Here is a 14,397-nt window from a genome sequence, read left to right on the forward strand (position 1 = left end):
CAGATTCGCTGTCTCTCTCCCCGCGCGCGCCGCGTTTCCGCATAGTTTCCAGCAGATCCACCTGCGCGCGAGCACGACCTCAGCCATCCCCGACCCGACCGAGCCCAGGTGTTTAGAGCAGCGCGAGCCGACATGTCGTCGTAACGACGTTCAGCTCAGCGCCCATGACGTGACACGGATTTTTCTAAAGAAAACACACGCACACACACACACACACACACTTATAGACCGAGTGGACACCGTGATGGCGTGCTGCGCGTCACTGGGTCTCGTGCTTTTCACCGCGCTGCTCGTGTGTGCACCGGGACGCGCGCGCGGCTCTCAGGGCGATAAGGAGCCCGTGTACCGGGACTGCGTGAAGCAGTGCGCGCGCACCAACTGCACCGGCGCCAAGCTGCGCGGCTTCCAGTCCGCTCAGCCGCCCTACATGGCGCTTACGGGTAAGCTCACAGTGCCGGGTCAAAACCTCTGTCAGTCTGGGTTCGTTTAAATCTCACTCCGCTACTGTTTACTCAATGGGTATGTTTTTGTTTTTATTGTTTTGCCCCAGACCTTGTTTTAGTAGATTTAGTTTTGTTTTGGTGAGGGGGAAAATACAATTCCGGTCCCGCCTTCCTCGCTGTGATTGGTCCGTTTCCCGTGCTCGTGAGTAATCCCGGTTGCTAATTGGTCAGCGAGACGAGCTGTCTAGCCAATCACAGAAGGAGGAGTGGAATGCGGAAATGAAAACAAACCCGGGTCACAGTTGCATTAAATAAAATGCAGAGTTAATGAACGTGTATAAATATATCACATTTTGTATGATTTTAAATATAATTATAATTCTTCTAAAACAAAACCTCAAAAATTTGTTTAACTCTATTATGAACATTAGATTTTAATTCCTGTTAGTTTTTCTGATTTTATGTGAAACAAAAGATACACTATTTTGCCAAAAGTGTTGACCTTCACATACATTATTATAACTTGAGTGACATCCAGATCCTAATCCATAGGGTTTAATATGATGTTGCCCCACGCTTCGCAGCTATAACAGCTCTAACTCTTCTGGGAAGTCTTTCCACAAGGTTGAGGAGTGTGTTTGTGGAAATTTTTGACAGTTCCTCCAGAGGTGAGGTCAGACACCGATGTTGGATGAGAAGGCCTGTCCCACAGTCTCCGCTCTAATTCATCCCAGGTGTTCTGTCAGGTTCAGGGCAGGACTCTGTGCAGGCCACTCAAGTTCTTCCACAAACTTTCCACAAAGTTGGGAGAGCGAAATTGTCATAATTGGCCAACCACTTCATGGCTGAGTTGCTGTTTTTCCCCCAGTAGCTTTATTATAATATCACTAACAGTTGACTGTGAAATATTTAGTAGTGAGGAAATTTCATGACTGAACTTACAGGGTTAGCGCCTATCGCGGTACCATGCAGAGCGACATATTCTTTCACAAATGTTTGTAGAAGCGGTCTGCATGCCTAAGGGCTTGATTTTATACACATGTAACCCAGGAAGTGATTGTAACACCTGAATTCAATTATTTGGATGACTGAGTAAATACTTTTGGCAATATAGTGTATGTGCATTACCAAATACGGTACTAACCCTCTGCTGACAGGAGCACAGGGTGAGGGAACGGCAAAAAAGAAAAAAAAAAGCATTAATGGACCTTTAATGAAAAATTAAACAAATTAACCTGCACTCCAGGATCGCGACAGAGCAGTGTTTGCATTAAAGAAAGAAAGGGAGGGTGTGTGTGTGAAGGCGAGAGGGCGTACATGTGTGTGTGTGTTTATGTAAAGGTGCACGGTATCAAATGAGGTGTGCAGACAAAGAGCAGGCTGATACAGAGACGGAGAGAGAAAATGCATCTTTGACCTTTTTAATGAGACTTGCTTTTGCTTTATACGCGTGCACACACGTGTGTTATAATAAACAGTACACGCGCACTGTACACACGCAGACAAACACAAAATAAAATATGTTTTACACACATACACACATGGTCACAGTGTTATAGTAAACAGTACAGGCCTGCACAGATGTTGATTATACCAGTGAGAGATGCGCACTAAGACACAGCATGGGAGACGATTTAAACACAATTCCACAATGCAAGAGAGAGAAAAACCGTTGGCTCAGTTGTGATCATGTGACACTCGGCGTCAAAACAAGAAGCGCGTGCATGATACATGTTACTCTGCACTCATAAACCAAGACTTGCTTAAGATTGATTTAAAAACTTTGCTCGTCTTGCAGAACACTGGCAAACCACGTTACTCGCAATCTGAGGTTCCACTGTACTTTGTGTATTAATAAAAATATAATTAACAGTCAAAGACATAAAAAAAAAAAAACATACAGGCAACCCTAAGTAACACCTACGATTCAATATCTTGTAGATCCACTTGGTTCTTTTTGTATTTTCCTGAGCCTTGCACGCTCTGACTTTTGGGCGAATGTGCTGCGATACCCACTCACGGAAAGATTGACAACTGTCCTAAATGCTTTTCAATTGTGGATAATCTTTCTCACTGTAGAACTCCAAATTGTTTGGAAATGGTTTTATACCCTTTTCCAGATTTGATATGGGATTGAGTTAACCCACAACACGATCATTTTGAGTGATGTGTATCAGACTCCAGTATGCGACTCTTGTTGCAGGTTGGACGTGTCGGGACGACTGTCGATATCAGTGCATGTGGACCACGGTTGGACTTTATCAGGCCGAGGGCTATCGAGTGCCTCAGTTCCATGGAAAGGTCGGTTTCAAAAACAGTACCAGGTTGTTGTTTTTTTTGCTGTCATTTAATATGACAAAACACAAAGTGTAAGACAATAATATATTCAAAGGAGTGAATTAATTTAAACCTTCTGACCAATCAGAATGAAGAATTTGGTAATGTTACAGTATAAGCATTAATAATAGTAGTACTGAAACACGACCCCCTGCAGCATGACTTCAGCCTTCAGTACATTCATTAATGAAATGTGCTCCTGTTTAAACTGTGTGTGTGTGTTCAGGTGTGTAATGATACGATTTCATTAAATCTTTAACAGAACAGTCGAATATAGACCCAAATAGGTAGTTGAGAATGTTTTTTGTTTTTTTTTCTTCTGTTCTCACAACTTTCTTTCTCTGGTGAGGTGACTTTGCATGAAATTAACTCTGAGGCACAGAGTTATTACTGAAGGTTCAGTAAAACAAAATATACTGTAGATTATGAACTAGACATACTTGGAAATGGCAATAAATTCAATACAGGAGAACACAGTGGAGAGGAAAAACACATCTTACACATATACAGGCTGGGAACGAAAAACATGGTTGACTAAACCAAAAAAAAAAAATCATGCATTTTATTATTAAAACAGAATAAAACTACTGTAAATGACGTTATCAGAGAAATACAAGAACCAATCACGTTCCAGCATGCTAACGTTGGCGTCTCTGGTTTAGGGGGTGGGGCGTGTGATTTGCATATTTATATAAAGGAAATTAGTTGATTGGTGTTTGTTTGTTTTTCCAGTTTATTTTAGAACATCAGTCTGTAAAACTATTTTCAAACTACATTTATCAGAACAGAACAGGAAGTGATGCCCAAATATGGAAGCTGTTGCTAAAGATTACACTAAATTAAAGTACTATTGTAAAGTATTTATTATTGTATTTATATGTAAAATATGTAAAATAAAAAAATATGAAGAAATAGTGTTTATTTAAAGAAATTTACAGTATACAAATATAGACAGATTAACACTCAAGTTTAATAGAAAAAAACACGTCTAATGTAAAATGATGTGTGTGTGTGTGTGTGTGTGTGTGTGTGTGTGTGTGTGTGTGTGTGTGTCCAGTGGCCATTTGTGCGCTTCATGTGTTTCGAGGAGCCGGCGTCAGCTCTAGCATCGCTGCTCAACGGTCTGGCGTGTTTACTGATGCTGCTCCGCTACCGCAGCGCCGTCCCGCGGCAGTGCCCCATGTACCACACCGTCACCGCCTTCTCACTGGTGAGAACGCTCTCTCTCTCCCACACTCTTTCTTTCTCTCTCTCACTCTCTCTCTCTCCTTCTAAATAAAATTGCATGTTGGCTTCTTAGTATATAATTTTCAAAACTTTAAAAAAAAAAATTTAAAAATCACTGCTGATAAGGCCACGCCCCCAAGGTGATTTGTTCACTTGCTAGCATGTACGGTTTAACTTAACATGTATCTTATTTTCCTGCAGGTGTCACTGAACGCCTGGTTCTGGTCCACAGTATTTCACACCAGAGACACTTATCTTACCGAGGTATGTCAGCCAAGTCGAGTATATTTCTGCTTTTTACACCATTTCAAGAAATACTGTATGTATTGTATATTGACGTTTTATAATAAGGCTCAGGTAAATACCTTTGGCGTAACAAAAACAGCCTCCCAATATGAACAATGCAACAATAATTATACTATTATGTTAAATGTTATCGTTAGATTGTATTCTTGGCTACTAATTCTGCATTTGCAATACTGTACATTAGTAAGCATGTTATTAATTAATATACCTGAGGTAACCCTATAGCTAGTCATTAATTTATCAAATAAGTTTAACTAGATATTGAACCAGAAATTAAATATTAGACCTTGAAACAAGTGAAAAGAGAAAATGAATAAAAGGAAAATGTTTGTGTTATTGCAGAAGATGGATTATTTTTGTGCATCAGCTGTGATCCTCTACTCTATCTACCTGTGCTGCGTCAGGTAAATATTTCTGAGATTATATATTTAATGAAACACTTTTGCTTATAATCATCTCTGAGCAGAGGCAAGCTAGTTCAATATAAAACTCGATTCAAGATTTGAATATTATGGAAGCTTTTCTTTGAGCTTTTGGCCGTTTAACTGAAAAAGTGAAAGTCAAAATCCAGTATCTCAAAATATTAGAATAATATAAAAATATCATACAATAAAGTAGCAAAAATGGAAAACCTATGAAAATTATGTTTGTTTATTTTGGTCAATGCTTCTTTAGCATGAATTACTACATCAGTGCAGCATGGCATGGAGGTGATCAGTCTGTAGCACAGCTGAGGTGTTATTGAAGAGAAGGTTGCTTTTATAGCAGCGCTCAACTTTTCTGATGTTTCTCATCTACCTCCTGAAAATAGCAAATAGGTTTAGGCGAGATGGCTGGCCAGTCAAGCACAGTGATATCAGTGGTAGTTTTGGCACTGTGGGTGGGTGCTAAGTCCTGGTGGTAAAGGAAAACCGGCATCTCCATAAAGTTTGTCAGCATGAAATGTTCTAAAATCTCCTGGTAGACGCTGTGTTGTTGTGGACCTGATAAAACACAGTGGACCAACAACAGCAGATGAAATGGTTCCCCAAGTCATCACAGACTGTGGACTTCAAGCAACTTGGATTAGACTCTGGGTCCTTGATTTCCAAATGAAATACTAAATTTACTTTCATCTATGAATAGGACTTTGGCCCATTAAGCCAAGGTCAAGTTCTGTTTCTCCCAATCAGAGATGCTTCTGATGTGGTCTTTAGTTCAGGAGTCGTTTGATGCTAGAAATGCAACAGTTGCAGCTAATTTCCTAAAGACGTCTGTAAGTGGCTCTTGATGCACTGACTCCAGCCTCGCTCCACTCCTTATGAAGCTCTGCCCAAGTCTTGAATCGGCTTTGTTTCCCAATCTTCATAAGGCTGCGGCCACCTCTGGTGCTTGTGCACCTTCTACTATCACACTTTTCCCTTCCAGTCCCCTCCTTGAGGAGGGGGTTGATGATCGCTCTCTGGACATGAATGCATGTACTAAATGATTCATGGTATTTATAGTATAACAATTAACTCGGACTCAAAACAAAATATCCGTATATTTTGAGATACTTCTTTTGATTTTGGCTTGAAATATTTTACTTCATATGTAACGAATGTACATCATATGACTGTTTCACTTTTTAATTAAATTATGAAATAAAAAAAAAAACACGATTTTCTAATGCTTTTAGAAGCCCTGTAAATAAAACAAAGTGACTAACAGCTAGGACAGAATCATGTTGTGTGATTTATAAGGTAGCTACAATTAATAATAAGAGCTACTTCCAGAAAATAACAAAGACAGTAAACAAAACGTTAGTGGTGTAGTGGTTAGCACAGTGGACGTGCAGGGTCGAGGGATTGAGTCCGTGTGTCAGGTGTGTGTTTGAGGGGTTGCCTGTTCTCCGTGCTCGGTGTGTTTCCTTCGATTCCTCCGGTTTCCCCCTCAGTCCAAAGCCTAATTCGCCATTAATGTGAGTTTATATGGACTTGTATGCTCCAGGCTCCAAATATTAAGGTATTAATATCCAAGGTAAATAAGCCAGTTAGTTTACAGTTTTGTATATTTTCTGTTGTGCATTTTTAAACTAAACAATGGCATGTGGTGTTTAGGACGCTGGGTTTGCGGCGGCCTGGCGTTTCCAGCATCATTGGAGTTTTGCTCATCCTGGCCTTCACCTCACACGTCTCCTATCTCACCTTTGTCAGCTTCGACTACGGCTACAACATGCTCGCCAACGCAACCATAGGTGAGTTGAGAACTTGCACTTGGGGTTTAGCTGCTATTGGAAACCCTGCAGTCGCACGTATGGTGTTTAATCTTACATTTACTGCTAAGATTGTTATTGATTAAATATTTTTATAGGAGGTAATGGACAAAGTTCGTTGGTAGTAGGACGGTTTCCAAACGTGCATATTTAGCTACATGTACTGTATGTCTCCAGACAAGACTGAAAAAGTGTACATTGAAAATTGTTTGGTAAAACATTTTAAGTAAAGGCTGAACTGAAAAACGAAAGCTGATCTAGTGAGTGCAATCTAAACTAGCAGAAAGAGCTGTGCGGTTTAATCAATTATGCAGTGTAATCAATCTTTTGTTGGTCAATTCAATTAATTATATTGGTGGGTCAGTTTTCAATTCAGAATCAATTGCCACTTTTTAAAGCTGTTTTAGCTAAATCAGGGAAAATTCTCAAATTACTTAAAAACATATTACAGTGAGTATCACTGCTGCTTCTTTTGTGCAGTTAATGTATTACCACCACCTACTGGAGCAGGTGATATAACGTTCAATCAAACAACAGATTTTAATGTTTATTAAGTGCTTTTAGGAGTTTTTTATTATTTTAAAACCTGAAAGAAATGTCGCTGGTTCGGACAAATCAGACGATAATCACATGTGCTACTGAATCGAAAACCCTGCAAGGCCCGAGAATCGAGTCGGCTCGACAGCCATCCTTTAGGTTTTGGTCAGCATTAGAAATAAAAACTTACTCACAGATGTACCTTCCGTATGTTTCAGGCATGGTGAACCTGCTGTGGTGGCTCGGCTGGTGCTGGCAGAACCGTAGGACGTTGCTGTACTGGTGGAAGTGCGGCATGGTGGTGGTGCTGCTGCATGGCCTGGCGCTGCTCGAGCTCCTCGATTTCCCGCCGCTCTTCTGGGTGCTGGACGCTCACGCCGCCTGGCACCTGAGCACTGTCCCTGTCCACTTCCTCTTCTACAGGTACACAGTCTCCCCAACACCTCCCCAACCTCGAGGGGTTAACTGTCTTCACATTTTTAAGGTCACGGCGGGTCATTTTAGCATTTTACTGCATAAAGTACTGTGTATGGCTGTGTATGTGACGAATAAAATTAGAATTTGAAATAGTACTTAAAAATGTCCAACTACTTAAAAGGCATTTAATTTCTTGTGTTTGTTTAAGTTTCCTCATAGACGACAGCCTCCACCTCCTCAACACAGAGAAGCCTGGAGTCAAGCTGGACTAGGAGGAGCTTGTCTTCGAGCCCCACCCCCTTTTTCTCCCATCACTCCAATCAGGACCAGTCTGTGAATTTCCAGTTTACGAATTGAGTTTACACTTTTTAACCACTCTGCTACGGACAGATGTGAAGAGAGTTTCTTTTGCTTGCCTTGTTAGGAGGAGTTTGATTTATTATTATTATTATTATTATTATTATTATTATTATTATTATTGTTGTTGTTTTTTTTACTCATCAACCATTTCTCACCATGTTTTTGCCTTCACTGAGCTCGCCTTGAGCAGAAAAGCTTAAATGTGAATATTTTACCGAACTTTATTAAGAGTTTATTTAAGGGTTTCCTGGGATTATTTATATTTTGTCCAGAAATCTTAAAAATGGTGTAAATCGGAGAGATCAGGAGTGTGACACGTTTTTCCACCTTCAACCGTTTTGTTTTTGTTTTGTTTTTTTACCATTGGCATAACTTACGTTGAGAAATCTGAAGCGATGAAGAGTTCACGGTGAAATTTTTTTTATCTTATGAGGGAAATGCTTTTGGAATCCATGTTCGTCTGCATCTCAAACCCTTTCCTAGTGCACTAGTACTTTAGAAGACTTTTAATATTAATGCGTTATTGTTCCAACATGTCCCACTGCTCACGGATCAGACTGGACATCCTTCATGTGTCCTGCGTAGAATTAAAAATTTTAGATTTTACAGTGAAAAATAAAGCGTCAGATGGCAGACTCCAATCGACATGAAGAATGATTGGCAGTTGCGTAGATGGTTTGAACCTCACAGTATTAACTGACACTCAGTGGAAGTTTAGCATTTTCCCCCTGCCGTGACCGCTAACGGTACTACACGTCAGACCTCTCTAGGGTTGCCGCGTCAGACAGTGGACTCTTTAAAGTTTATTTTGGTATAGCTTGAGTCATGTTCCTGAGTATACAGTATATCTTTTAGGACCTGTTGACACTGACGTGGTACAGACGTGGATTAGAGCCAACATTAAAAAATGTATATTTTCTCAGAATTTTGACATTCTGATTTTTTTTTAATCAGAATTCTTTAAACTTAGAATTCAGAATTAAATTAAAAATCACAATTAATACTTTTTATTATCAGGATATTAATATATTTAAAATGTAAATTCACGAAATTATTAAAAAATATTAATAATATTATATTAATATTATCAGAATTCTGAGTTCAAACTTAAAATTTAGATCTTTTTCCCCTCTTGAAATTCTGACTTTAGTCTCAGAATTCAGTTTCTTTTTAATCAGAATCAGAGTTCCTGCTTTTTTTTTCTTTAAACAGAATTAGTTTTTCTTGGAATCCTGACTTTAGTCTTAGAACTTCAACTTTAAGCTAAAGTCAGAATTCTGAGTTTAGTTAGGTTTTTTTTTTTTTTTTGTCCATAGTGGCTCAATGGTTTATCCTCTTCTGTACGCTGTTAAATTACCACCCATGCTTTTAAATATCGACACAGAAATCATGGATGCTGCTATGATCTTGACTTACAGTACAATGAGATTAAGGTGCCTCTGGATGTAATACCAGCTCCCACCAGAAGGGGGAAGTCCTTGTCTCATCAGTGAGTCCAAAATCACCATCCTGAGGGACAAAGGTTTTGGTCAGCATTAGAAAAAATAACATACAGTTATAAATGTAACTTTATTCTCGTGGATGCTAGATAAAGCATCTTTTTTTTTTTTTAATGTGAAAGTCAATAGTGTTGAGTTATTGGTGACACAATGAGATTTACAAACAAGCGTTTGAACGAGATGTACGACTCCTGATTAAGGGTGTATGAAGGCTTGTGATGGTGTTTAGTGTGTTGAGTTTCGTATCGCTCGGTATGAGGGCAGTATTTCGGTATGTTGAAGAATATGGGGGAGGATGGGGGAGGAGGGGGGAGGAGGGGTGGCTCTCATAATATCATGATACAACTCCAAAAATGATATGTTGGTGCAGATGTAATGTTTGCTTTGCCTTAATTTCTTTTCACTGCTGCTTGGGTAATGTTGTGTTCAATTTATATTTAAGCGCATATATTTTTTGTGTGTTTTTACATTTGTATTATTGTTTTGCCTTCCTAAAATATTTTAGTGCAAGTGTTTCACCTGGAATGCCTTTGGGGAAAGAGAATGACAAAATTCAAGAAAGTGTGTGTGTGTGAGAGAGAGAGAGAGTGTGTGTGTGTGTGTGTTCCGCCCTATGCCTTATTCTGTCTTGTCCACTGTACAGTTGCGTCTTCACCCGTACACTTTTCACCGAACGACGCGAGTGCTTATTTGCTCCCTGGAGAATGAACACCGATGTCAGTGTGTCTTTGTTCCAAATTGCCACTTGTGCACTTTTGTATGTGTGTGTGTGACTGAGAGAGAGAGAGAGCATGTGAGCGAGCGAGCATGTTCAGCTGGCGGGTAAATATAGCCTTAGATATTTTGGAGCGGAGGGGCTCGAAGTGTGTTCATAACAGTCACCATGAGAACGCTGAAACACTGGGAGAAGCAGACCAGGTCTTTATTCTGTCAAAAACACAACCGTAGACGAGTAAAAAAAAAAGAAATAAGATTCATCTTTATTTTGTTGTTTTTCACCAAACGAAGTCGTCCAGCCACGGTGTGTCGAGTGTTGAGTTTTCGGTCTTGTACCTCTACAGATGCAAGCGTAACTCGCTCAAGATTTTTTGATGCGCTTGCTTCAAACGACACCCAAAGTAGTATCCATAGTGCCATTTTTGTTTTTAAAATGAACAAATGTGTTTAAATGCAACTTAAAGGCAGAGCATAAAAATGGCAACCTCCATAATTTACGTTCGACTTTGAGTCGAGGTGGATGAACTGAGATCTTAAAACCTCTTGGTGTAGATCAAATCGTTTGTCCTCGACATAGATTATCCTATACCGAGTCACTCCTAGGAGACTTTGGGGCGCAGAGCGGGGTACACCCAGGACGGGGTGCCAGTCCAGGTCTTTCGAAATGTGGGAGGAAACCAAAGTACCCGCACAAAGCACAGGGAGAACATGCAAACTCCACACACACACTCACACACACGCATACAGACTCATCATTCGAGATTGAGCTCTAGTAATTATTAATCTGGGTTTTCTAACTCAATATGGAAAATGTTTCTACTCCTTATAGACCGATGGAAACGAATTGCACCAGATCTTGTGGCTCGCACCTACAGGTTTTTCCACAAGTTCACTCGTAGCCCCGTCAGCTAATGTCTTCACGTTTCACTCCATCAAAGAAAACTATACAGCAGACACGTCTCGGCTGATCGGCTACGTCATTCGCATTAAAGAGAAATCTTGTGTATGTGTGATTTTGAATATCTTTTCTTTTTTTAAATATATGAATCAACCAACGGATTTATGTTTTATGAGTTGAAACGGAATGACGCGGTTGTTCAAAATGAATAAAAATGCTTTTCTGACTTTAAAGCCCTTTTTTATACTGGGGAGGACATTTATTGATGTGTTTTTTTCCACCATGTTTCAGTCATCCCATAACTCCAAGCTGCAACAAATGATGTGTATATGGCATAAAGGTCCAAATTGTTTTGCCCCTTTTTTTTTTTAACCAACCCAACATTGCACTCAAGAACATGTTGCATATATTACCTTTTAGCTCCTAAAACCACTGACCTGTCTACAGATCTGTACTGTAGCTGGCTAACTCTTCTAGAGCTTTTTAAATTGAGAAAGAAAAAAAAAAAAACATTTTTAGAGTGGTCCAGAGAACAAACCTAGCTCAGTTTGTGTTGCAATAGGTAACTTTTTACAAACAATCTTTTAACATACGGTAGATTAGCACAACCTTCTGGATCGCTTGACCATCAAGCTACAACTTCCAACTAATCAATTACACTACCTGCTGTACACTGTATATACGGTATAATGTAGGTACCAAAATCCTCCTTTCACAGTTGTAGAAATTTAGTTTAAAAAAAAAAAATCTAGTTCTAGAATGTTCTAGAAAACGTTTCCACATTGTCTAGCGATCCAGAAGGTTGCGCTAATCTACTGGATGCGACTAAATTTCCAAAAACTTACCTACACCAAAACAAAGAAAGTAAGATCGGTTCCTCTAGACTAATCTAGGGGGGGAAATTCATTTCATTATACGGCCCCTCATTAAGGAACGGAACGTGGCTCTGTCTCGGTTCTAATCCAGAGTTGATCCTAAATCCAGGATTATTAGCTTTGGTCTAGCTAGATGGTTCAGGACTTTTAGCTAGATGTGTCTTTATTCATGTTGAGCTCAGGCTTAGCTTTTCTAGACTAATCCAAGCTCGCTCAGATCATTTTTTTTTTTTTTTTTTTTTTACATATTTAGCCGCCATTGGTTGGTCTGGCTAACTCTTTTAAAGATGTTAAGCATCAGTGATTTGGACTGTGATTTCCCATGAGTAGGGAAAAAACACAAGGTACAACTCAACAAGTGTCTCAACAAATCTGACAGTCATTAAGGAAGCTTGAAGGCACCATGTTGCTTTTTAACCATGTGCATGTCCATCTCTCCCTCTCTCCTTCTTTTTCTTTCTCAGTTCTCCATTCACTGGTGTGTGTGCGAAGTAAGAAATAAGGAAAGGAATAAAGTGGTTCTGTGTTAACACTTGGCGTCGTTTTTCTCCTTCCTTCTGCAAGAGTGCACTACATAGGGAGCGTCTAGTAAACTCGACACGACAGGCAGATAATATGACTGATGTAGCTGTAACTTAAAGGCATGAAGACTTCATGTTGTGTCAGAAAATGTGGCAAGACACTTGAGGTATTTTACAGCCAATCCAACAGAGGGACCCGAAATTGAGACTGGAACTCACACACACACACACACACACACACACACAGTGTGGGAGGAGGTTGGACAGTCCCATGAAAGGAGTGTATTCTTTACCAGAGTGCTGAGACACAATCAGGCTTGTGATCAGTGCGTGGCAGAGCATGCCATTGTAAACTGCTGGAATGCAGTGTGTGTGTATGTGAGCGCGCACAGAAGAAGTCAAACTCGTCCTCGAACTGTCATAAACAAGCCTGAAAACAATCCGCGACTGTGCATGAGTAATACTTAATTAAGCACTTAATTAGGTGACAATAGACTCATCCAGCCAGTACTGACTGTGTGACCTCGGCCACGTCCCAAACGCCTCGCTGTTTAGACACACACACATACACACACAGGCCGTTCCGTAGGGTGTATTGTTTCCTATCCTGTGGAATTACGTAAGAAGTAGTAAGTGGAATACAAAGAGGATCTGATCCAATGGCATGGAGTGCACTGTGTCCGGCGTAGGTGGCAGGATGCACTGAACACCAGATGACTGCGTAGCGTCGGTGCCAGAAGCTAACTGTAGTGCACGGAATACCATGTGACTCTACATAGCTAGTGCAAATGTAGTTCACTATATAGTGTAGGTGCCAGGTGTTGAGCTCCCTATAGTGCACTGAATACCAAATGATTAAACAGCGTCTGGCCCAAAACAACCAGACACTCTAAGACTTCATTCAGTCATCTTTAGCTTTAATCACACGCACGCACGCGTCCAGTCTTTATGCTCCCCAGTAACTTTTTTCTGATGAGTCTCACTAAGTTCTTTTCCTATGGACACACAGATGTTTATTTCCATTCCTGTGAGTTTCCATCACATTGTGTGTGTGTAAATGCTTTTACTTTCATTATTAAACACAGCTCTGGTTTTTACTGTTGATGTTTACCGTGAGACATCACCAGGCGTTTAAACCATTCATACTTTTCTTCTGACCACATTCCTCAGCTCTAACCTTCCACCTTTTGATAATGTGTTTGTTTAAAAGTTCTCAACCCAGTTCTAGTAATTTCAATTCTCTGTAGTTGTTTTCTTTGATTAACAAGAATCAGTAGTTTGATTCTCTGAAATGGGTCGAATGTTTGGGTTCAATGCCCCAGATAAAATGTCAGGGTTGCATCAGGAAGGGCATCCGGCTTAAAACCTGTGCCAAGTTACGTGTGGATCGGATGGTCCGCTGTGGCGACCCCTCAACAGGAGCAGCAAATGCCTAACGCCTAAGTGTATGTGAAAGGCATAATGTAGGTCATGTAAAGTCTACGTGCCATGACAGGGTGTAGTGAGCCTACTCTCGTGCTTAATTTTACTGTCAATTATTTTACAGTATACCAGGGCAGGAAAAGCTAAATTACTCTACATGGAAAAGCAAAAATTCTCTTTAATTACTCGCCTTATTAAACTCACTAGCATAAATTCGGTAATCGGAGAGTGAATCACAGATGAGAAATGGAAAAAGTAGATAAAAGGATAAAGATAAAGTTTTGTCTTAAAATTCACTTATACCACTTCAGCGCTGTTATTTCAGCCAAAGTGAAAATATGAACTAATCCCAGTAAAAATATTCACTTTATCTTTTCTAATTAATATCTATTAAAAATCTGTCAGATAAACAGAACATTTTATGAGACTGGTTTCTGGTCCTTCAATGTATAAAACATAAAGATGTCATTGACAGAGCGAGTTCTGACCAGTGTATAGACGAAGCCTTTCCTTTATAATACATCGATATGTAGTCATGCTGTAGGTGCCGAAATGCTCCCTTCATAGTGCACTCAGTTAGTGAGTAGCTGATTGAGTTCCCTAGG

General features: G+C 40.0%; 1 protein-coding gene across 1 annotated transcript; it reads left to right on the top strand.

The window, feature by feature from the left end:
• Window positions 1-9,006, top strand: pgap3 (post-GPI attachment to proteins phospholipase 3). Its single transcript, XM_053512154.1, has 8 exons — window positions 1-440; window positions 2,647-2,744; window positions 3,838-3,990; window positions 4,209-4,271; window positions 4,656-4,717; window positions 6,392-6,528; window positions 7,302-7,506; window positions 7,709-9,006. The coding sequence occupies exons 1-8, from the start codon at window positions 245-247 to the stop codon at window positions 7,770-7,772; spliced, it is 978 nt and encodes a 325-aa protein (XP_053368129.1). The 5' UTR covers window positions 1-244; the 3' UTR covers window positions 7,773-9,006.
• Window positions 9,007-14,397: the final 5,391 nt, after the last annotated feature.

Source organism: Clarias gariepinus, chromosome 14, assembly GCF_024256425.1.
Source record: "Clarias gariepinus isolate MV-2021 ecotype Netherlands chromosome 14, CGAR_prim_01v2, whole genome shotgun sequence".
NCBI classification, from domain to species: domain Eukaryota; kingdom Metazoa; phylum Chordata; class Actinopteri; order Siluriformes; family Clariidae; genus Clarias; species Clarias gariepinus.